The sequence below is a fragment of the Mytilus galloprovincialis genome, chromosome 9 (assembly GCF_965363235.1).
Source record: "Mytilus galloprovincialis chromosome 9, xbMytGall1.hap1.1, whole genome shotgun sequence".
In the NCBI taxonomy this organism is placed as follows: Eukaryota; Metazoa; Mollusca; class Bivalvia; order Mytilida; family Mytilidae; genus Mytilus; species Mytilus galloprovincialis.
The window spans coordinates 25,173,786-25,200,835 of NC_134846.1; the positions used below are offsets into that span (position 1 = coordinate 25,173,786).

The following is a 27,050-nucleotide window of genomic DNA, read 5'->3' on the forward strand; positions in this document are numbered from 1 at the left end:
ACGAAGTCTATACGATGGTGCCGAAATTATATACGAAAGCAAAAAATGGACATACGAAGGTTAACCGAAGACGGATATTTAAGCTTCATATCTCAGCCGAAGCCTACACGATGGATCACGAAGGCTACACGATGGATTACGAAGGCTACACGATGGATTACGATGATGGCGCGATGGCCATACGATGTATAAAAGATACGAACAGAATTTCGACAACATATCGTTTCTGTACAAGTCTGTCATGCATGGCGGGAAATCGATCTTTTTTTATCTAATTCTTATAAAACTTAGTTTATTATCCCCTCGCCTACTACATGTAAGTTGCGTGTAGATAAAATTGTTATGGACACTCTAGAACCAAAATGCTCAAAACGTGGTATGGTGTTACTCGTTAAGAATATCTTAAGCGCTATTGACATTATAGTTCAAAGGTCAAGGTCACAGTGGTAGTTGTAATACAAAGCAATATTACCCTTGTGGACACTCTAAAACCAATATGCTTCAAAAGATTTTAACCACATTTGGTATATTGTTCCTCCTTGTAATGATCTGACATTTCTTACGTTCAAGACCAAAGGTCAAGATCATGCAGATGGACTTGTTTTTTCTCCTTGAAATAGCATAATACACAGGAAATTAGTTGCTCATTTTTTTACCTGCTGGTTCTAAAGACAATATGAAAGGTATTTCCAGTTACTGAATGTTTTGGTTGATTTCTAAAAAAATAGTTTATGTATCAAATATGCATATTCAATTTACCATTTTCTGCATGTGTCATATACAAATACAGTGTAAAATTAAAATTGAGAATGAAAATGGGGAATGTGTCAAAGAGACAACAACCCGACCAAATAAAAAACAACAGCAGAGGGTCACCAACAGGTCTTCAATGTAGCGAGAAATTCCCGCACCCGGAGGCGTCCTTCAGCTGGCCCCTAAACAAATATATACTAGTCCAGTGATAATGAACGCCATACTAATTTCCAAATTGTACACAAGAAACTAAAATTAAAATAATACAAGACTAACAAAGGCCAGAGGCTCATGACTTGGGACAGGCGCAAAAATGCGGCGGGGTTAAAAATGTTTGTGAGATCTCAACCCTCCCCCTATACCTCTCACCAATGTAGAAAAGTAAACGCATAACAATACGCACATTAAAATTCAGTTCAAGAGAAGTCCGAGTCTGATGTCAGAAGATGTAACCAAAGAAAATAAACAAAATGACAATAATACATAAATAACAACAGACTACTAGCAGTTAACTGACATGCCAGCTCCAGACTTCAATTAAACTGACTGAAAGATTATGATTTCATCATATGAACATCAGGTACAATCCTTCCCGTTAGGGGTTTAGTATCATACCATCATAACATATATGAGAAGAACATAACCCGTGTCATGCCAACAACTGTTTTTAGAATAAATGTGTTTAGTTCCGATGCAAAGACCTTATCAGTGACTCAATATTAACGCTAAAATATGCAATCTTTAATGACTTGACAACAGTATCGTAATTATATCCCTTCTTAATAAGTCTATTCGAAGGTTTTGTAAGTTTCTGAGGTGAATACTGACACCTTTGTGCTTTATAAAGAATATTTCCATAAAAAATTGGATGTGAAATACCTGAACGTATTAGAAGTCTGCATGTTGAGCTATATTTACGAATGATGTCTTTATACCGATGATAAAATTTAGTAAATGTTTTGACTAGTTTGTGATATCGAAAACCCTGGTGTAATAATTTTTCAGTAATACATAAATTTCTCTCGTTAAAATCTAAAACATTGTTACATACACGAGCGAATCGTACAAGTTGAGATATATAAACACCGTAAGATGGTGACAAGGGAACGTCACCATCTAAAAACGGATAATTAACGATAGGAAATGAAAAATCATCCCTTTTATCATAAATTTTAGTATTCAGCTTTCCATTAGTGATATAGATATCAAGATCGAGAAAAGGGCAGTGGTCATTGTTAGTATTAGCTTGTATATATTGTCCATATTTGTCCTCAATATGTAACATACGAGGAGATGCCACGCTCGGCATTGCCTTGTGTGAACTGTAAAATGTGTGCACTAGTCTGAATAATTACCCATAATTATGCCCATGTTTATTGATCTATCTTAAAGGTAAGGTAATTGGTTCGTTGATCCCTTTTATTCAAAAAGAGCTCTTTCCAGGAGAATATCATAATAATATAGACAAAAGGAAGGATGTGGGGAAAGAAACAAATGCGGCAAAATATGACATATAGAAAACAAACTGGTTATGGAGTAAACATTCGTGTGACAACAACTCAGACGAAACATAAAAATCAGAATAATGAAGAAAAAGTTGGTTTCCCTATATACGTGTACCTGCAGTGTTAGTGTACGAGGCGCGTTTATGATTTTCATTATGTTACTTGATATGAAAAATTGAAAAAAAATAATATTTTACTGGTAAAAGTAAATCCTGAGCCTGTAATAGCTGCTCTTCTTGTTCCATTTGAATTTATAGAAACAACGCTGTCGCCTTTCTTGTTCTCATAGAATCATATGATATGAGCTCCATGTTTTGTGAACGTCTTTCTTAACTGTCATATTAGACTGACCAGTGCATATCGCGCATGGCACTTTAAATGTATTTTAGCGCGAAAGTAAACTTACATTTAGCTGGATTTATTGCCGTCGTAGTTCCATCTTGTCGCCTTCGTACTTTTATTCGATGGCAACACGACGGGATTACGAGGTCTTCACAAAGTCGTGTTGCCATCGTCAGACCTTCGGGTAGCTTCGTGATTCATTCGTGTAGACATCGTAATGTCAAAACTGCCCGATGGAAACGATGGAAACACGAATGCAATACGATGTGCAAAGATGCATTCCCGGTGACATTACGATGGTGAGGATGGTGATACGAACTCAATACGAACCCTCAACATCGGACGCACCTTCGGGGATTTTTTAACATGTTAAAAAACTTAGAACCCTTTCCGAAGTTGTCCCTGAAGGCTAGAAAAAGTGGTCGATGGTTTTACGATGGTTAAAGATGGCACTACGAATAGCCCGATCTGAATACGATCAGTTCCGATTTTGAAAATTTCCATTATCGTGTTGCCATCGGCGTAAAAATCGGGACAGTGTGACGCGGGCATAAAGGAAATAATAATATCAAGACGTCCTTCCATAAATCCTTTTTTTTCTGTTCTGACTTTGAAGAAATGACTACTTTTCGCCCAATCGAAATGGTCATGGACATATTTTGTTTCATATTATTAGAATTATTTTCAATATTATCGATATTTAACTTGATTATCGACACATGAAAGTTTGTCAGCATTGTCAATCTTTTTAACGTTAAAGTACCAATAGTGCGGTCACTACTCAATTAAGTTTGTGGATAACGTAGCTAATTTTGACGGTAAAGAAACATCAATTCGATCACTTCTCTGTTACGGGCTGTAAGTATTGAATAATAATCTAAAATAGAGCCACATTTTCACATAACTAGTTTTTTTATTTATTCATTTCCGCCGATAATAAGCCGAAGCAAAATACTCTTCCTGTATGAAGATCAGTTGAAATAGATATGACTTAATTGTTTTCATTTGGTTTTGAAAAAAATATTTTTCTGCAGAATAATGAATTGAACGACTTTGTACAATTTCCCCTCAAATTTTGATTATCGCTTCTTTATCATCGCATGTTTGTCACGTGGCTAGACCTATGCTGATAATAATTATAATCGATAATACAGGAAATCGCTTGTAAAAAGAGTACAATGGTAAAATACCACTCTCGCTATTTCTATTGAGATATACTCAGGACACAATCTTGTCTTGAAGACGTGAAAATTCTTTTCTAAATGTTATAGTGTGTATTTTACAGCTTTTAATGCATACCGCTTCTACGCAAGACATCATGCAGAAGGAATGGTCAATGATATCTCGATGTGTCAGAGATCGTTTCTTCAAAAGTATGTTCTTAAAAAACATAATCGTCATATGATCTGTTGTGTAATGTGCAATGTAAGTCCTCTTTAAAATAATCTGTGAAAGTTCGTCTAGTATGTGAGGCTTTAAGTTCTGGTTACTTCATACGGAACGAAGGCAAATAGTCTACAAATCCCAACAAGTTTAATACAAAATGTACTATTGTATCGTATTTATATATCATATCGTGTCAAATCGCCTTCAAATGTTACCTACAAAATTGTTTTACGAGACGGGATATCAAGTAAAAAGTATAGAAAGTACAAAACAATTATGTATCAATACGGGACATCCTGTGACAAACATATAAAGTACAAAAATATGTTACGAGACCTATAACCTGTACGAAGATTATAAAGTACTAAAAATAACTTTTGGTAAAAGCGATTCTACTCTTCAACCGTTGTTACATAAAAAGTAATGTAAAACGGCTTTATTCAAAGTTTTGGTACCCGTTGAAGTAATTTAATGGTTGAACAAATTATTGTTCTAAACAACGGACCTTTGTAGGTGCAATGTTCACAGCTTATGAGCTGGTCTCTAAAGTCATAGAAGAGTTTTTCTTCATTACCATTCAATTGATAATTTTTGAAAAGAGGGTATATAATTTAAACTGTTTCTGAAATCCTTTCTGTATATGATGCAAACATTGGTTATATATCACTTGATGTGCAGTATGGTACCCCTCTAATTTCTATAGCAGCCTTTTCTTGCAATTGTACATTTACTGTATAGACCACAATCCTCCTTTTTTAGATAGTGATAGTGATAATGATAACATGTTATTGATTGAATCGTTATTTTCATTGTTATGGTGCCAATCTGCTTACATTTTTTCTACAACACTACTGAGCCACATTGATCGAAGTCATGATGAGCTCAAGCAGTCAGATTTGTTAACCGAATAATAGGTAAGGTATTGTTTGTAGGTGGGTGATATCATCAGCAGCAATGTCTTTTTATGAATTTCTCTAATGTCGTTTGACTTGTTTCTATTTTATAACTTGGTAGGACCCATACTAATTCATTTGTGTTTTATTTCAGTGGCAATGGTACAACCTTTCTCTTCAATATTCTGCAGTAAACTGACTCCAATAACTAGGCCCATGTCTTTAAATGTGCTATACAATTTTACTTCAAGTTCCAAATACGAGTTAATTCCACAGTCTGCTGAACGTTAAGTTTAAATCAAGCCATTGATTATTTGAAGGGACAATCATACTCTCTGCGGTTGTATTTTTGCCAAGATGTCCTCTTTAAAGTTAAAAAACAAAAATAACTCCTAGAAAAAATCAAATGGGAAGTCATATTTCTAATTTGATAAAGACATTTCACTGTGTAGAAAATAGTGAATTAAACCTGGTTTTATAACTAGACAAACCTATCGCGTGTATGACAGTCGCATAGAATCATCTCATATTAAACGTCTCAAAAGAATTTATTATAAGTTATGGATTGAAAACTACCCAATGTCCGCATTGGTGCATGTAACTACCAACTTTCGGCCTGTCCGGTCTCGTGAACCCCTCTGACGTTCATAAGTATTGCCTTATTTCAAGAATGTCACGATTGAGACCGAATATATCAGTGCCAAATAAATATTTTAAGTGAATAAAATTAAAATTTTTATAAGAGTTTGCATTAAAGGGACTCTTAAGTATGAAATTCCCGCGATATTTTTATGAAAATATATTAAAGATCTATACCAGGCAGCACAATTTAACAAAAGTTCATAAGAACTGGACAGATCAACTATTTTTATAGGAGTAATGCCTTAGGAAATATCAATGATCTGACAAATTGTAACGTAATCACTTTTATACATATATCTGTTTTCTTGTAGGATTTTTGTGAGATTCATAACACAGTTATTTTAAAGTATAATTTATATTTAACATTGCATTCTCTCAATTGCATTTTTTGTATGATTTTTATTAATTTATATTAGAAGTTTGTCTCACCATAGCACTACACATTTTTTGTTGAAAGGTTTGGAAAGTAAAAATTATATGATAAAATAAAGGATTGTTAGTGATCTCATATCTATGGAAGATTTTAAATGAACCCAAAACAATGTTTTGAAAATTATTGTCCTGGAGCCGATCAAATACATGCATCTATTAGGGACATTGGAACGCTATTCTTTTATTTCAAATGTTGCATTTCCTCAACTTTAAAATCGACATTAACTTAAATTTGAATTATCGCGTTCGCGCTATCCGTTAAGGTGTGACCGGAGCTTTAATAATAAACATCTGACAGAAAAGATTTCCTGATCGAAGTACGTAGATGTCAAGAAAACAAAACCGAATTGACAACAAACATTTAACACTTATAGGTTATTGACTTTATCTAGCATTCTTAGTGCAGAAGGAGAGAGAAAGGTTGAAACATGAACACTTGTTTGTTTATAACATGTATATATTTCCTGAAACTAAATCTCAGTCTGCAATTAAATTCCTTAAATTAAAATTGACAATCGTTTTAACTTGTCTGGTTCAATAAGTTCAGGATCTCTGGTTACAAGTTTTGTTACTGGTATCTGATCTGACATCCCACGTCTAATCTTTTAATGCATCCGCATACCAAACTTTAACTTTTCCAGAAACTTAGTCAATATTGTTAACTAAATCTACATATACCGCTTGGAAATTTCGTTAGTTTGTTATATATATTTATTCAGATTAACTGCTTTTCACCACTTCACTTCAATGCGACCGCGTGGTAAGTTCTACTATTTTTTCGGAATTAAATTAAACAACAAATAAATGTACAATAGTGAGTATGGCGACAATAAAAAAGAAATACGAAAAGTAATTTAGTTTGTTGTATTTTGTCGTACTAATCTCTTTTCAAGGCTTTTCCCCGTTCACATGTAACATGTGTAAATTAATTCTGAAAACTTACATTTTCGAAGCATACCAGGCATCTTGATGATATTGACGATATTGGACTCTTCAACGCCATAAAACTAAAACCGATCAATGTGCACAAGATATGTTAAATAATACGACAACATAATGGTTCTTCTTTCATATTATTATTAACAACGATAAAATCAATGCCAAGGTACACTCATGTTTCTTCTTCCATGAATATGATGCCAATTTGTTTAAGGGAGTAAGTCCTACATAAGTCAGAAATCTGATGTTCAGTGGTTGTCGTCTGTTAATGTGGTTCATAGGTGTTTCTCATTTTTTATATAGATTAGACCGTTGGTATTCCCGTTTGAATGATTTAACACCAGTAATTGTTTTGGGCCTTTTATAGGTTGTTGTTCGATGTGAACCTAGGCTCCGTGTTGAAGACCGTACCTTGACCTATAATGGTTTAATACTTTTACAATTGGCACCCATACCACATCTTCCTATATCTATTTTGTAGATAATAGTATATTACCTTGATTAATATCCCTCAGTGACAACTTATGTTTTGAAATCTAAAAGCTTCTCTTGTCCTCTTTTTATGACTGCCATAAATTAATTTTCATCGTTTCACGATGAATTTTATCGATAACTGCAACATTGCGTACTCATACAAAACAAAAAATCTTTAATCAAAGTTTGCTTTAATAGCATTAAGATAGGTTAATTTATAGTAATTATAATATTAAACCCAATGCTCTTTTGATGCAAAGTGCGTGATTACATCCATTTAAACACAAATTCAGCTTCAGAGATAGATGGAAGGATGTTATCTAAATTAATGGTCAGAACCCGGATGATTTTGTTAATTTGACATGTTTCTTCGTGTCGTGTTTAACATTAGCAAAATTCAATATAAGTTTCCGTCACAATTTCCATCATTTTGCGTAAATATTCACAATCTGTAAAATATTAAGGAAATACACTCTCACTAAGTACAGTTACTAGTGCTTGGTAGTGAATATCACTCATCATGTTTGCTCGTTTTTAACAGTTTTAAAGGCAAAGAACCTAAACAAAACACCTTTTATAGATACAACACTACCTAAATAGAAATGGAACATACTTTAGCAATAAAATGTTCCTTCCAAGTTTAATATTATGGCACCCTCAACGGAGTTGGGGTGACATATTGTTATTGTTCGTTTCTTTTTTTCTTATTATATTTATTCTTCCACACTTTTTGTCCATGCTATTTTTTAGGAATTGGCTTGAACAATATTGATGGAACTATACCATAATGTAGACCACCACATTCTATAGTGCAGTGGAGTATGGCACCATCAAGATGGCTGCCGTTGCCATGGAAACGAAACAAATGTGAAAAAATCCAGTGTTTTGTTTAGGTGAACTGTTTGGATATGCTTGAACTCAAAATCATTATATTTTAATACAATGTAGGTGCCCACTATATACAGGTGTTGGATGATTTTGGCACTCATTGGAACTACTATGTTGCCATGGAAACTACTCCAAAAATTTCAAAAATCTCAAAATGTTCCAAACTTAATGAAACTTCACAGTAACGACGAGCAACATTGGAAGATGTGGCATTTGCAGTTGGAATTTCCAAAATGGCTGTTGTTACCATGGAAACAATGCAAAAAGGTCAAAATTTTGAAAAATAAATTAAAAATGCTGCAAACTGGATGAAACTTTACAGAAATTGTCACTGGCATAAGCAGACTTGCATTTTGAAGTTGGAATTTTCAAAATGGCGCCGTAACTATAGAAACAGCAAAAATGTCCAAAATTTCAAAATGCTCCAAAATTAATGAAACTTAACTAAAATGATAATTTGCATGTGTAGATTCATTCTTTGACTTTGGAATTTTCTAAATGGCTGCCGCTCGCCTGGCAATGGGGGAAGGGTGCCATCCGCTATTGCTTGCAATGGCAAATCTAGTTTGTCTTGTTATTGTTATGCATGGCAGACAGATGCAAATTGTATTTAGGATATACATGTATATAATTTCCAAAAGAAAAGTATACAGGCTCATGATAAATCTGAACTATTACCTGAGACACTAAAGCACAACTATTAACATTCAGTTTATAGCATTTGAAAGCAGGTGGACTCATATTGGTATTTTTATAAATCTTTTATTGCTGTTGACAGTGTGTATAAATTCTATGATTGATTTTTATGATTTGCATAATAATGTAATCGGTAAAAACATAGTTAAGCCAATAAATCCTTTCAGTAAGTAAAAGAAATACGTCAGCTTAAAAGCTTTGTTATTTTTAATTTCCTTTGATAAATCATCTTATTATCTGTTTAAGGATGTACTTAGGTGAGGTTTTGAAATTTGTGTCAAATTTTCGGACTCCTTGGTGTTTTTCCATACAATACAGTGTAAAATATTTTGCCCCATAACACCCATTTATTTTTTCATATAAGACTTAGAAGCTCATGAAAGGTCATTTATCAAAATTTTAGAAGATTCTTGATTTTCTTTCTTTTGTTTTGAGACCCAATAATATCAATGCAAAAATAAAGTGAAAGTCCGAGTCAGCCTTTCCAGCTACATTTTAAATCTCAAATATCTTGAAAAGGAGGTCGATGACCGATCAATATTTTTAGCTTATTGTTATCCTTAGTTGATGCTCTACCAGCTTAAAGTATCAATTTTAACTTCTTAATTTATTAATTTTCGCCTAACCTGCCCTAAGTACATCCTTAAATATAACTATTCAGCAATATCACTGTCGTACACCAATGTAAAACGTCCAGGTGCTAGAGTTATTTAAGATATATATCTTGTAGCCATATTATCTGACCATTCTATGACAATAGTATTACTTCTTATTACGATGTACGTTAAATTCATTTAACCAGAAGGACATTTAATGGTTGAACCGAGTTAACATATTGGTGTCGATAGGTCTTTATTCATATTTACTAGTCCCTCTGGCAGATAAAACTAAAAGTCTAGTAGTATTGTTTATGGAAGCTTGTTTTGATAAATTTCATCCCATGACTAAGTTAAATTTAAACAAAATATTAAAATTAATTAAATCCCTAAAAGGACATTATTCACTTACAACATAGTTTGTGTTTGCCAAGTTTGATACCAAGTGTTAAACACAAATAAATTGAACGACATACCTTTAACGTTGTAGAAATATTCTAATGATATGTACATGTATTCATTCTATTAAATATAATTGGTCAGTCCCCACTGTGATGCCGTATTTATTTTGTTGTCTGTAGATACCCTGCAATACCTACCGAATACAGGATGAGGGAATAATATTATGTTACTTGATTTTGTATATTCTGATATAAAAACAAAACATAATTTTGTTTAAAAGCCTTGAAATGATTCATTTACAACAAAAACGTTTTCAGATAGCCAAACTGCTATTTTTTTCAAATGCATAGCATAGTTATTGAAAGTATTTAACTATTCTAGATCTATACTATTCAATTGAAATTGATATTTTTATTGTGTTTCTTTCTATGTTACACTACTGTTCAATGTTATGGTGAAGGTTGGCACCTGTTAAAATGGCGTTGTCAGTTTATTTTCGGTTTATGAGTTTGACTGCTCTTTTAAACCCATTGCATTGTTTACATCTTTCCTAAGTCAGGAGCCTGTTGTTTATTTATATGGCTCGTGAGTGTTTAACGTTTCTCGTTATTTATATGGATTAGACCGCTGGTTTTTCTGTTTCACTAGGCATTTTGAGCCATTTGATAGCTTGCTGTTTGATGTGAGCCAAGGCTTCAACACGAAGCCTGTATTTTGAATTGTTTACCTGATACACATGGTGACTTGCTGTATTTAGCACAACTTCTAGGAATTTTGAACCTCAATGCTCTTCAACTTCGTACTTCATTTGACCTTTTTATCTTTTTTCGATTCGACTGTCACCGACGAGTATTTTGTAGACGAAACGTGCGTCTTGCGTATAAACAAAATTTAATCCTAGTATCTATGATATGTTTATTTACAACCACTGGGTCGATGCAACTGCTGGTGGAGTTTTAATTCCCCGAGTGCATCACCAGCCCAATAGTCAGCACTTCTGTGCTAAGATGAATTTTTATTGATATGGTCATATTCATAAATTAACTGTTTACAAAATTTAGAATTTTTGAAATACTAAGGCTTTTCTACCTTTGGAATAGATTACCGTAGCTGTATTTGACACAACATCTAGGAATTTTGGTCCTCAATGCTGTTCAACTTCGTACGTTATTTTGTAAATTGTTTTCCTCAATAATGTGATAATTATAAAAAAAAAAAACAGATTTCCCGATGGGGTTGATCGTCCTGAAATTAGTTTAAAAAGGCAGTCACTAAAAAAAATTATTGACATTTGCAGTTTAGTTTGATATTTCCTAGGTAGATATTAAAGTTCAAAAAAAGTCAACATAACCTATAAATGAAAGTCATCATAAAACTTTTGTTGCAATGCAATTGTTATGGAACATTCTAGGATGTCTCTTAATTTCTTTCCTGGTTTTGAAAAGTGTTCTCTTTCCTATCAGCAATTTATATGTGAGACATGAAGCTGACTTGTAATTCACGTTACAATTTTCCAAAAACTTGCAATAATTGTACGCTCACATTGTTAAAAAATTTATATTTTGTGTGAAAAAACTGAGTGTTAAAAAAAATAACTAAGTAGTTGATAAAAAGTTTTATTTTATGCAAAATGCCATCAGCAAATCAAAACAGTGAGATATAAATAAAAACCTAAAATTATATAGTCAGGACTTCTGTGTTGGAATGGACTATGTTGATATGGTAATAATATATATAGATTACCTTAGCTGTATTTGGTAAATGCTCTTTAAATTCGTACCCTATTTAAACTTTTTAAGTTTTTTTTAATCACAATCGCAGATAAAACTTTTTTGTAGACGTCAGGCGTACACAATTTGATAAGTCTTATGTCTATGTATATCCATACAATGAACGCATTATGTTTTGGAATAACAGGTAATTATAAATTATAATATAAACATTAACTACGAATAACTTGATTTAATTCAGTGCAAGTTCAATTTTATAAAATTAAATTAAACGGAATGTGTGAAATTAACTGAATGCTTTTGTGTTTCTTTCTTGACAGATAAATATATATAAAGGTGAACGTGTTGGTTTTTTCCAGTAAGATTTACATCCAAACGAAAACTGAGTTAGCATAGAAAAAAGCTTTCACAATCTTATATCTCTGAAAAAAGTGATTTATTTTTGCTGACCAGCAAACCATAAATTATAGTCCGTAACAAAAAGATGAAAAATCACTATAGAAGATAAACGAGAAGTTTTATACTTACTTATTATTAAAATGATTGTGATGAATGATATATGTGCTAGAAGAGACGAGATGGTAAATGAAGGCAAGTTAAAGAAAACAGAATTTCAACCTCAAATTATATATTTCTATTTACACGAAATACCAGTTGACGTTAAAGTAATAAACATAAATCTGGCTTTTGGACAGATTAATCTTCATTATCAATACCGAGTCTTGATGAAAGAAAACACCTTGAAACAATTTTAAAGTTATTTTAAACTTTTTGTAGGAAAACGGTTGCACGAAGACACGACTGGACTTGAAACAAGAGCCATAACAGGAGAAGTAGTTAAATTCAACTGTTCTCAAAGGGTACCAATATTTTGAGTTTTTACTTTAAGACAATTTAAAGATTAAAGCATCACATAACCATATAACCATATCACTATCAGACAGGCAGTTTTCAACTTAAACTCCTTCTTGTACTCTAGATCTTGCTTTGAATCCAACTGTTTTCTTAATGTAGCTCATGCTTATGCTTCAATCCTTTTTATTAGTGAAGGTACTGTTTTAGCTTCTATAAACACACCAAGTTCTACTAAGGTGTCAATTATAGCATACTCTGCAGTTAAAGCTTTACGTCTTTCAGCTTTATATTCTAGATCTCTAATTTCTATGTTAGGAGATATTGGTGGTGAAGATGTATTTTCTTAAAGTGTGAAATCTCGTGCGAGGGTACTTATTAGTATGCCAGTTGACTTCAATGATAAGAGACTGAAGTGGTAGCTATATAATGCTAGATGTACAAATCACCTGAACACTAGAAAATAGCAAAACATTTACCCCTGATTAAAAATAGTTTTAGTCAAAGCACAACTATGATAGAAATAAAGAAATGTCCTAAAGTTGTGCCACATCCTGCATCTTAACCTTAAAGATTAAATCTACAGGAAATAAAATAATCCTCTTCAGAAAAAAGACCACCACACAACACAGTCGAAGCATTTCCATTATGAAGTTTTAAAACAAATTGCCTTGAAGTAATCGACGAAAAGGTCTTGCAAATGATAGAAAGATGTTTTCTCCAAGGAGACATTAGTGTTGATAACAATGCAAATACAAACCCATCACTCTTAAAAGCACAAAATCAGAATTAAGACAATTAAAATGCTTGCATACGTTTACCTCCAGAACATATAAGATTGAGGGAACTTCGATGGTCATTTCTATTGTTCACGTATTTGTTATATTGACTACCCGGTGCATTGTTTTGTCCGTTGATTACTGTATTAGTATAAAGTTATTATATTGATTTAAATAACAATTATCAAATAATTTGAAATAAATGAAATAAAAAGTAAAATCACAACAATACTGAACTCCGATGAAAATTCAAAACGGAAAGTCCCTAATCAAATGGCAAAAGCAAAAGCTCAAATACTTCAAACGAATGAATTGCCATAATCCTGACTTGGTACAGGCATTTACAAATGTAGAAATGGTGGATTCAATCTGGTGTTATGGCTAGCTTAACCTCTCACTTGTATGAAAGTCGTATTAAATTTTGTTATATCAACAACGGTGTGTGAACAAAACAGACACAATAGGTAAAAATGTCAAAAATAAGGATACAGATAAAGTGTGCGGTTCAAATTTTTTTAACTTGTTTGATATTTTGGTCAAAGGGTTAAAGACAATATTCTGTAGAAACTTAAGAAACTTCCAGGAAGCAATTCGCCGACATATTTTCCGTAATCAAAGTGACCTTAGCGTGACCTTTCTCGTAAAAATCCGGTGATCGCAATACGCATGGATCTGTCACTGAAAAAAACTTTTATCTGATTGTACATATTATACACGTGCTCAATATACATGCTTCTTTGTTGATTGTTTACTATAAGGTGACACTCGGTAAACTACGGCTTTCAAGCACGACAATTAATGAGCTGCCATATTTTCACATCATAACAGACAGAGAGAAAAAATGACGATCATACAATATGTTTGTATAAAAAGTGATACAATCGTGCACACAAGACTTAGTTTATGATATTTAAATGCATTGGTTTAAGAATCGGATAAACATTGTTTTTCACCAATCACTCCTTTTAATTAAGTGTAGTTCTTTTTTATTTCTTTTTTGTAAAGTTTGAATTGTAAAATAAATTAAAGAGGTGGTATGAGTGCCGATTCGACAACTCTCAACCTGTACAAGTCTTTTAACTTTACTGATGGTTTAATGATTTTGTGATGTATTGGGGAGTGATAAGAGTTACATTGTAATACACGTCCAATGACTTAGAAGACTAAGAAGTTATACGATGGGTGTCTTATGTTGGTCACCAGAGACCATCTCTGGTTTTGGTATATTCGTGTTGCTCAGTTTTTTCTATGTTGAGTCGTATTTAGACGAAACGCGCGTCTGGCGTACTTAATTATAATCCTGGTACCTTTGATAACTATATTCATGTTTTCCATGGCATTGTCAGTTTGTTTTTTTCGGTAAAACGTTTGAATATTCCTTTGGTATATTTCGCCTTTCTTTAGTTAACCCAATCAATTTGATCGAAATTAAAATTGATATGAAAATGCAATGAAAGTATTTATTTTGTATTAACGATTTAAAAGATAAAAAATAATTTCCCTTTAAAAAAGAGCCACAATTGACAATTGCATTTATTTTTAGTTTAGCAACAAAAAAGCTATTTGAATTGTCTAGGGTTGAATACGGATGAACTAAATAATGTTGCTGTAAGCAACGTACTTCTTACTATGAAGTCTGTATCGTCGGATTTTTTATCAGGCCTAATGTGTCTCCCTAATTACGACTTTTATTGAAATAGGATTACATAGAAGCGTACACATATGACCAGTCTACTGCGTCAACATGAGACGATGAAACATGAAAAAATTCAATTTAAGGAATACGAGATAGATTCACGTTATAACAGCATATAATTAAATAGTTGTCACACTGTGTGACGATTGAACGAAATAATCATTTTTTTGATTTTTCAATGTTTCCCTATACTATCATTATATAAGAACTGGTAGTTCAATTCTTTCAATAAGAACAGGACGGTATCGCTATGAATGTACAATATATAAACATCATATATCTTTTATTTACATACATAAGCGCTACAAAAGTAGTTTTATTATTGGATGCCTTTTTCTTTTATTGCAGTATAGTCACAGTATGATCTTTTGGAGTTTGAAGATGAACGTTTTGATGAATTAAATCTTCTTGAGGAATTACTATTTCCATTCATAGATGTGAGCATTGTATCTTGGCGTCGCAGTCGTTCAAGTTCGAGTCTGTCTTGACAGTCTATCACTCCGCATGTAAAACAACTGAAAACTCTCAAAAAGCCATTCCGGAATTTGGCGTTCATCCAGCAATAAATGAAAGGGTTATACATACAGTTACTCATTGCAAGCCAATGGCTTGCCATCCAAATATAATTCATACCTCGAATATTATATATTCTAATGTCTATGGCTCCAACAAAGTTGATAATGTTCAAGGGAAGCCAACAAATGGCATAAATCACAACAACAGTAATCATCATCTTTATAATCTGAAAATATATTATGAAATTCTTACAAAATGCAAATCAAACAATAGATTGTAGGATTGGGAAAATAAATTAGTCAGCTATAAATGTAACGTCGTTTAATTTCTAGCAAACATAATCATATAAGCTAATAAAGGAACGAATGCAAACACTTCAGATTACTGTAATTGGCAAGCAGCTACAATAAAGCAATGTCCATAAATACAATATTATTTGAAGTCTGTACCAAAACAATCCTTCAGCAGAATTTTAGATTCTGAAATACTTTTTTATAACAGTTATGCAAGATGTAGTTATAATTGAAAATGATAGATGACGAATATCAAACAGGATGCTAATCGCTTATTCAACAATCTTAATCGGATGCAAACACTATAAACCAATAGCTTGATTTATTATTTACTAAATGGTAGCTTTAAGCTTTCAATCCAATCCTAACTGAGTTTTTTTATCCGCAGAACAAATTTAGTTGTTGAATCTCATTTATCCTTAATGCTTTCCATTTAATGAAACATTATTTCTGCTTCCTTATGTAACATTGTTGCTAAAATAGGACAGATTAGGTTATTTTCCTCAAAACTATATAAGACGGGAACGTCTAAGTGCTCGAAGTAATAAAACAAAATATAAACTTAATGTTTTAGATAAGATAAATTGTTTGGGATTTGTTAAGATTTGTAATGCCTTTTAAGGAGCTTAGCGTGACAAACATACAAATGCATGATAGATAAGAACATGAAATGTCTGTAGTCTGAAATTTATAGGTCATTAGTTATATTTAGGTACCATATTGCCTACAATTAACAATAAATAAATTATTAAAAAGAATATTCTTAATGTCTAATATGTATCCTTAACATGCTAGAACTACGTTTTGCACTTACAAATTAACAACATCCCCTCAGCTGGAATTCAACTCAAGAATATGAGACATGACCAAAAATACTGTCTTCAATGTGTCAAGCTCTCGCTACCACTTTCCGTGTCGGTTTAATTAAAGGGAATGTTAACATAAATGGAGCAAAATGAATTTTAATGATATCTTTATTGTCATAAAACATAATTAGTGTTTGACAAAAAACGCTAAAAAAAACATAATATAGCAAAAACATAACAATTCTATAAAATAAGAAATGAATACATAGAAAAAGATAGAGGACTTCTGCCCTCAGTTCTTCATGTCCTTAATGACTATTTATAAATGAGCCATCACGTTACACGTGTAGCGTAATCTTTGTTATCTAATACAAGAAACATGTATCGTAGAATTGTCACATCACAAATGTATCATCATATAAAAAAGAAGATGTGGTATGATTGCCAATAAGACAACTATCCACAAAAGACCAAAATGACACAGACATTAACAACTATAGGTCACCGTAGGTCTTCAACAATGTGCAAAGCCCATACCGCATAGTCAGCTATAAAAGGCCCCGATAAGATCATCAGACAGCTACACGAAAAAGAAATTCAAAAGTAAAACTTTAAGACTTGTATTATAAATTGATGTAATAAGACTTTATCAATTAAGACTAATCAGTACATAGCATTCTAACAATGATGTCTAATTTAATATTTTGAATTTTATGACGTCATGATATGTGCCTTTTCACAACAAGAATTAATGATATTTATGAAGCTTTTCAACGTTTTCTTTGAAGAAACATGCGTAACAACTTACCAATAAAATTGTTTGAGAGAAACGGTAAGATTTATAATCACAAATTAACCAAAAATAAGGGGTTTTCTTTGGTGCTCATTTACTTTTCCTATTGTTTTTACCAATTATATTATCAAAATCTTTACTGATATAACATTATAAAATTATAGTGAAATGTAATTAAAATTAACAGCACCAATTTATCCGTATCATTTCGATAATAATTGTCTCTTACTTATTCTCGAGGCCAAAATATTTAAAAATCATAAATTTATTAAAAATATTTAGAGTTGTATACACGATAAATAACTTTATGATAGTAGTGAATATTTATAATAGAAAAAGGAGAACATTTATAACGATTCAACTACGGTCAACCATTTAACAGATTTTTGTTCAAGTTCAACAGTGATACGAAGATGTGCAATGTCATACGTTTAAGTGCAATGCCATCGAAAAGGTATACATTTTTAAAATTCACAGAACCTGAGCATGCTGAGAGAAACCTTTTCTGAATTTTATCAAACTATAGTCTGCAAAATATTTGACGCAAAAATCCGATTCGTAAACACAAAAAAAAAGAATATTTATTAATTTAAAATGTATTCAAAATATATAATACAGATTCGAGCATTTTTTAACTTGTCAAGTGTATTTAACAAGGTCTGCCTTATCCAAAGTAGGTATTATCAATTAAGGTCCATTGACAATTCAACATTCACAAGATCCCAGTTTTACACATATGACTGACATTAAATCGAGCTCGATCAGCACAAAATATCCATAAAATTGATAGACCTGATATCGCTATTCCAGTACAAAATCCTGGTTTTTCATCTGCATTATCGAACAGTCACTGACGCAGATTTCCTAGATTGACGAGAAATTTCAAACAAGATAGTCCATAACATACTTTGCCAGCACAAAAGTAAACCTAATGTTGATTACTTTTTTAATGAGTTTGAGTTGTCACACAATGTTGCCAATACACTGAAACAGATATGTAGCCATGCAACAAAGTCGACCAGTTTCAACAAACCATCTTCGTTTGGAAGGGCCTGGATTAAGTGAGTATGACTGTTGTTTTATAATCGTTCAATTGGTTGATATAGTCGAACCTTTTGCTGTGTCAGTTTTCATTTAACTTTCGGTTTGGTAATTTTGTTATTTCATTTTTGGGGCCCATTAAATTGTTTTGACTGTGAATCATGACGTGACTTTTGTTCAGCGATGAGTTACATTTTCCCCGCAGATGTGATGGACAAACACCTGCAGATATGAGCGTACAGGCAATTGGTATTTTTGGCCATGAAAGTTATATGGGCAGCAATATTCTATAAGCTCAGAACAAACCTATTCTGTGACGTTAAAGAGTTCGTGTTATGCAGTCAAATATCCTCAAAATCAATATAATTGACCGACAGAGGGAGATTTTGCAGCATGACTATGTCCGGCCACATACATCAATATCATAGTAACTATGGATTTCCTAAATCAGTATAACATTTGGACTTTGTAATGGCCCTTCAAATCGCCGAATTTCAATCCCATATAACATCTATGATATGTAATATATGATTGGTAGTCGCCTCAATGTATCTAACAAAATCAGTCAAGCGTTGCAAAATAAATTTAAAAGGATACACAGGTTCAAATACAATATTATATTCGATCATTGCTTTTACATAACCCAATTTAGACGATATTCCCGTGCTTGCATTTCCTATCATGATTTTCTTGATAGAGGGTTACCGCTCACCAGGAATCTATTAAACCAAGAGTTCCAAATGGTGAAGTTGAAATCATCCTTTCGTGAATTTTACGGACACCATTACGAGTTGGTTAACCGTTATGGAATAACTGTTTCACAAATGATATCGGATATGTTCCTAACGTCGTAACTACAATCCCCTTCCCTTTCATGAATGTGACCAACCGAATTAGACTATTTACCGGATTTGTTATCACATAAGCAACACAACGGGTGCCACATGTGGAGCAGGATCTGCTTACCCTTCCGGAGCACCTGAGATCACCCCTAGTTTTTTGGTGGAGTTCGTGTTGTTTATTCTTTAGTTTTCTATGTTGTGTCATGTGTGCTGTTGTTTGTTTGTCTTTTTCTATTTTAGCCATGGCGTTGTCAGTTTGTTTTTGATTTATGACTTTGACTGTCCCTTTGGTATCTTTCGTCCCTCTTTTAAAATATTAGTTTAAAGTACACAAAATAATATTTTAAAACAATGTGCTTCTGGCGTACACAAACGTAATCTAATATCTTTGAAGAGTGTTCGTATATCAGTTACCCCCAAGTCCAACTTAGCATGAAATAACGATTTGAAGAACAATTTTGCAACCATTTACTTTTATAGATAATATAACAATGACAATGGGTGTTAATACAAATTTTATAAGTTCTGTAACACAAGTATTATTCATTCTACACTTCAGAGCAGATTATTTTTTTTTCATCAATAAAATAATGGCCTACGTAAAGTTTTGATATACCTTTACTCTATCTTTTAATAGCCATAATTGAATGAAGCAGCTCAAAATCTAATAATGTTAGTTTATGTGATGCCTTAACATATGCTTCATTAAGAAACAATCCAGACAAATAATTACATTGAAGATAAGATTTAAATTTTCAAAAGAAATGGGAAACTTAATCGATAAATAAATAAATTGAGTAGTACTTTTGAAAGTGTCTTGAAATTTGTAAATTTTGCATCCGACAACATATATAATAACATGCATAAGTTTGAAATATCGTTTGACAAACTAACAGCAAATTCCATTTTCATTTTATTTCAGAGAGGGGTAAATCATGCATTGTTAATTGAAACAAAAAGTTCTGTGATGTTTAATTGTTTACAGTCAACATATTTGTAACGTTGAATGTACATAGTGTTCAACATACTGCTACCATTATCAGGGGAGCAAAGTGTGCTCTTTTTCTTGTCTATTAACTTTTTACACCCGATGTACACTTTATAATGCAGAAATTAACGCGCTGTTATATAAATTATATTTTATCTATAACAACGAATATTAAAATATCGGCACCGATCAGGAAATTGACAAAGTCGATCTATGGAGAAATAAACTTTACGACAAAAGTTTTGATGATTTCAAATCTTCTTTTGTGGAGATAATTTCATATATGCTCAATATCTTTATTGTTTATATAAAATGTCAGTTGATGAAAGGACTGAACCCGGCTCATTTTGCTCCAAAAATTAATCAGATTACAGGTTAAACTTTCTCTGTGATATGAAATTGCACAGAAAATGTACTATCATAGCACGTGCTATTTATAGCAGATTCTCATGTCTATAAGCAATTTTCGGGAGCCATGTCGATGCTCAATTAGATGGCGTCCAGTCCTAAAAAATGGTGATACGATTATATGAAGTTTGCTTTAAAAAAACATTTTATATACGTTTTGAAATACGTTTTCATATGTTATAAATATGATTATACTTAGTGGACATGAATTTGGCAGCTAGTTCGTCGTTAATGTAGTCTTAACTTGTTGTTATCTTTCAAGCATTTAACAAATGGCGTCACCGTTCTGCTGCAACAAGCATCAAATGGAATTAATTGTATATATATTTGTGCTTGAGTGTTTTTAATAAATGTTAATACTAAGTTCAGAAACGCATATACAATTCAAGGTCAAATTACACTCGAGTGGTTGTTTGTACAAAATACTCATGATACTAGTTATTCCGGTTCTTTAATAATAAACATAGGTCTTTCTTAAAAATGACATATTTGTATCATTTGTTATCCTCGGTTCTTTTCTACAATAATGATAGTGATTACTGGGACAGTATTCAATACAGAAGTTGACAAACTAATTTCACATGGAATAAAAGATTCGTATAATATATACTAAAAGGGAAGTTATGTGTATAATGTTCTCGTCAGTTTTATTATTTTCTTGTCATATCTGATCCCAAAGTGGCTAACAACACCATAAATTCAAAATAATGACATTCACTGTGAAACCTATATTATATTGCCTTTTCTAAAAAATAAAGGAAACGATGGGAATAAATATTGATGATTCTTTCGCATTCTCAGACATTTAAAAGAAAGGAAGTTACCGTTGATATTTAAAACAATAAAAAGTTTAGCAGTTGTCTCTATAAACGATGCCATAAGAAAAACAGCGATAAATGGTATAGGCGTATTTTGAATGTCATAATTTTTTAAAGTGTAAAAACTCTTTGAATGATTTAAAGTAGATAACTTGTTTTGATGGTTCTTTCAATTCGATACGCTTTAACAAAATTACTTGCAAATTTTTGTTCTTATTCAATCAAATTTTGTCGAGATAACTGTATTGTATTTTAAGCTTGGTCTTTGTAAAACGTATACTGTTATTCTGTTGAAAATTGAGTTTCCGCGGGGCGTTGCGGAACTAGGTAAACGGACATTTACGAAAACAAATTTTTGTAAGGCCAAACTAAAAATACAATACAGTTCTTTTGATTATACTCGGCTCAAATCAGGATAGAAATGCGCAGCAAAGCCTTGCTTTCTCTGTTCTATATTTTCTCCCATTTATCTGTTTATTTATTGTAACTGTGTCTTGTAATGTTGTCATTTTAATGTGATAATTCACACTGCCATTAAAGCGGGAGGTTTGGCATGCCACATAACCACAGGTTCAACCCACCATTTTTTCCATAAAATGCCCTGTACCAAGTCAGGAAAATGGCCTTTGTTACATTATAGTTCGTTTCTGTGTGTGTAACGTTTCGGTGTTGTGCCTCAGTTGTGTAGTAGTTCTCTTACATTTGATACGTTTCCCTCAGTTTTAGTTTGTAACCCGGATTTGTTTTTTCTCTATCGATCTATGAATTTTGAACAGTGTACTACTGTTGCCTTTATTTCTTGCTGTTTTTAAACCTTGTACAAATAAATTTTATGTTTCGAGACAATTTACGATTATTCTATATGTATATAGTTTCCAACTCTTTCGCTATATCAATGTCGGTAGTGACGTTTGAGATGATAATAAACGTATTATTTGTATAATTGTAATGTTTTTAATAATATATATATTTTATAATTTTATCGATTTTTAATTCAATTTTCACTGGAGATTGAAAACAAAACACTGTATGAAATATTCGTATAATTCTCTATAAAAAGTGACTGGCTATATGGACAATCATATTGATGAACGAGAAACAATAGATAAATTATAGACATAACGATATAATTACCAATCTTCTTATAGGTGGAATATTGGTTTTACTCGTTTTTTGTAAAAATTATTTCCTGCTTATTAGTGACTGTAACAAAACTAATTGATTAAATCATGAATTCCAAAAATGGAAAAACATATTTGTTAAAATATTGACGTGTGCCGATTGATGTTGTATCAATCAAAGACTTAATTCATCCTAAAAGCATTTTGCACTTCAAACAGACAATTATTCTTGTCACATGCCAGAACTATTTTCTCCATCAAACATTTAAGTAAAAATCTTCATTTTTGTCCGGTTCGAAGATTGTACACTGAAATTGTGTGCTCCAATGTTGACATTCGATAGACGAAAACTATTTATCTAAATAGATCATGTCTCTAAGATCCCGTCGAATGACGACACTTTTATCATTTAAAAGGTCAGGTATAAAAAGTGTCGCCTGTTCTTTTCAGTACGTTTAGTAGTGAACATTAAAGGGGTATAATTTTGCAACTTTCATTTAATAAAAATAGCTACCTTGGTACCTTTGATAACTATCATACATAAAACATAGCTTAGACGGTAAAAACATTGTAAACCGAACAAAAGCAAATAATTGACAAAGTATTGTCGATGGGTACCAATCTTTTTTTCATCCTCTCAGATATGTGTTTTTTTTAAATCATACTGCCTGTTTTGTCATTATTTTATTTTTTTGGGATAAAAGAATAGATTATTATGATGTTATATGCCCGATAACGTAAATTAAGGCAACAGTAGTATACTGCTGTTCAATAGTCATACATCAATTAAGCGAAAACAAAGCCGGATCACAAACCAAACCCGGAATCACATCAACTTTACATTTATAAGAGGAAAACAACGAAACAACAGAGACACTAACCTGAAACAAACACAAAAACCAACAAACATAGAAATGGATAATTTGATCACAGCTACCTGACTTGGAACAGAACATTCATTGGAAAGGTAACAAGCGATGTACTCTGTTGCATTTCTAGAATAATTGAGGTAAAAGTTATGTTTTAAACGAATATTGACAAGCAATCAGATACCGTGTTTTTTAAGGATTCGTGTGTATTTGATTACGTCAATGAATAAAATAGTCCTTGTAACATGCGATATGAAAAGGTATTCATCATTTACATTAATCTGTGTCTTCAGATCGACTCTGATGTACCACTTATGACTTGAATCAATGATGAAAAATGTATAAACAAAATACCTAACTCAAAAGTACATTGATAAGGGAAAGTTCATAAACATATTAACACAATCAAACGCTCGATTGAATCCTACAACGAAACGACATATTCTTGTTTTCAGATTTTCAAGTTACCATTCGTGAGCAGCAATATATGCTTTATAGAGGTTTTTTTGTACGATATATACCCGCTGTTACGACACGACAGAGCATTGTACAATTATATATAGTAGTTGAAAGTCATAAACATTTAACAGATGTAAGCTCTTTTATATGCCGAACGAATTGGTTATATTTTACCCTACTTCTATTATACATTTTTGGGTTAGGGGTTAATCAAGAAAAGCATTAATAATCTTTGGTTTCACGAAAAGGTGTTATTTTTTCTTTAACTAGCTTCAGATCGATACAACTACTGGTGGACTTTTATAGTCCCAATATGAATCATCAGTTCTGTAATCAGTGCTTCGATAAGCTGACAGGATGAATGACATATTGTTTCCCCTTAAATTCCATGTTCATAAATTACGAAATTACTAATTAATTGTAACTTCAGACTGTTTTATTGACCAATCATGCAGAATCAAATTGAAACAATCCAGTGGTCATGATTTTTTTGTCGAAGACCTAGCTCACTGACACATTATTTCTGCAAATAATTAAGGAGATTTAACTGTCGCAAATTGAACGGATATTGGCAACAGTTAAATCAGATTTTACAAAAATCAAGCTTAAAATACAATACGTTGATCTCCTTTCTGATGCCAAATATTAAAATAAATTCCATTTGATATTTTTTCTTGGCTTAAAAAAACCATACATGACAAAAGTCCGCAAAAAACAATTTAAAGTTTTTTTTTATACTCTGGATGCCAAACATAAACACGAGACTATTTATACTATTCGTATGCTTCAGAAAGATTTCCATTATTGAGGGTCAAAATGTGACTATCTTGTTTATTTTTTTAAGAAATAACATACCCCAAAAAAATCTGAATTTAAAATGGTAGCTAATAATGGACTGGAAGAACCTGAAATCCTACACTTCAAAATATTTGTTAACGTCCAATGAAAATTATCCTTACAAAAGAATTACCTAAGAATTAGTTTTTGGATAGTAGGATGGAAGTGTAATTCCCCATAGAGCATTTATGGAAACTATGCCCCACGAATGACGCCATGGTTGCCACCCAAACTATATTACATTTTAATCTGGAAGGTATTGCAAAAGTCATCAAATCAATTATCTTCTAAATTATCAACACAGCTGGCTTTGTCAATAAGGAGTAAATGATCTTTGTTAAATAAAAGGAGTTCTTAACAGACCTGTTGTACATCAGTCCTTCCGAAATGTGTGCTAAAATTAGATTACTTGTAACAGAATTGCAGATGTAACAAGTTAATTCAAGTGACGGACGAAAAGTAAATGTAATTTCAGAAACTAGTCACTTGCATTTCCATGTATTAGAAGTAAGCTTCTAATATCTGAAAGGCTTTACAACAGCCCCGCAGACAGGAGACGATTACATCTGTTTTGCATAGTAGTCATAAATACATATCTTATTATTTCTCTTGTTCTTAAAAGGGAAATTAGTTTTATTAAAAGAAAAAAAGAATCATTATCTCATTTTTTTTTCAGATCCAGTAACACTTTCAGAAAATATGTTTTTTGGGTCCTTTACAGCTTACTGTTCGGTGGGACCCAAGGATCCGTGTTGAAGACCGTACTTTGACCTATAATGGTTTTTCTTTTACAACATGTACAACTTGTGACTTGGATGGAGAGTTGTCTCATTGACACTCATACCATATATTTTATATGATTTGGAATGAAATCATAATTGCATATATTTTTCTGTCGTGTAATTGATACCTTATGACTGCTTTTGTATGGCAATATGAATCGCTATCTCGTCTTCTTCTGGTTAAATTGCGAAATTATGAGCTTTGGGCTGGTGAATGATAACACTTCTATGTAAATAAGATATTGGTGTTAATGTTTTTTCGTTTTCAAATAAATCCATAAAATATTGGCCACTAGGCGTTACAAATGTTTAAAATAACAACAGTTGATTAATGAAGAAAGATGCCAGGTGTGTTATGAATGAACAAATCTGCAATGATACTGTTTCAGACAAGATAAGGCGTTTAAAGATATTTTTATAGTTGTATGTAAGTGTTATCTTAAGGATATACTTATGAATGAATTATAACTTTCTCGATTCAGTCTTAATACAGTCATCATATTAAGGGGCCCTGTATAGCTGTTTGTTCGGTGTGAGTCAAGGCTCCGTGTTGAAGGCCGTACATTGACCTATAATGGTTTACTTTTATAAATTGTTATTTGGATGGAGAGTTATCTCATTGGCACTCACACCACATCTTCCTATATCTATCATAGTTCTAATCACGGGCAACATCGCAGAGAGAGGCAGGACATGATTTTTACATGCATTACTCATGAGTACTCATCAAAAGTATATATATTTCTTATCACAATAAATGGTTTGTATATAGTTCTGACACTTAACCAATGTCTGCAATATATGTATATAGGGCTGTAACATGAATGAATGAAAAAACAACACAAAATTGAAATTCAACAAATTCGTAGGAATCATCTTTCACTAGGTTTACTTTAACTTTTTTGAATGCTTTTGTCTCTGTAAAGTACATTTGTGAAGATATCGATAAAATCACAAAGAATATGCGTGTCAGCTTATATGAAGACATGGTTGCTGTTTAGTCGTGATAATCAGATAATCGAATGAACCTGTCAGGAGAACCTGGTTTTTTTCTGTTGTACATGTATTTAAAAAGACTGTTGTGTAAAAAGACAAATTGGCAAACAAACCGCTGAGATAACGGTTTTACTATACCCTAACACCCTAGTAGTACAAGCATCATAAGAGTTTATCTGTGTATTTATTATGATCAAAATTGATGATAATCAACTGTTTAGACGAATGAAACAACCGGAATGCATGCATGTATCCATCATGCTATTGTTTTCCATTGTATTGCTGACCGACTATTCATGAACCAGTATTGTCCCAATTATTCAGTCTGTAGGATATATATTTATTTTTATCCAAACTGACGCTTCTTCCTGTAATCAATCTAATTAACGCCAATTATTCCAACATGATATACACCTAGACAAAATTAGGAATGCACACATTTATTTATTTGCCAATAAAGTAATTACTATTGAATG

General features: G+C 32.2%; 1 protein-coding gene across 4 annotated transcripts in view; it reads right to left on the reverse strand.

The window, feature by feature from the left end:
* Positions 1-15,271: 15,271 nt before the first annotated feature.
* LOC143044695 (RYamide receptor-like) overlaps positions 15,272-27,050 on the reverse strand; it is a 63,553-nt gene continuing 51,774 nt past the window's right edge. For all 4 annotated transcript variants that reach the window (XM_076216771.1, XM_076216768.1, XM_076216769.1 and 1 more), the window contains exon 3: positions 15,272-15,747. In XM_076216771.1, coding sequence (XP_076072886.1) covers positions 15,325-15,747 — 423 coding nt within the window. In that variant the 3' untranslated portion in view covers positions 15,272-15,324. The remainder of the gene's footprint in view (positions 15,748-27,050) is intronic.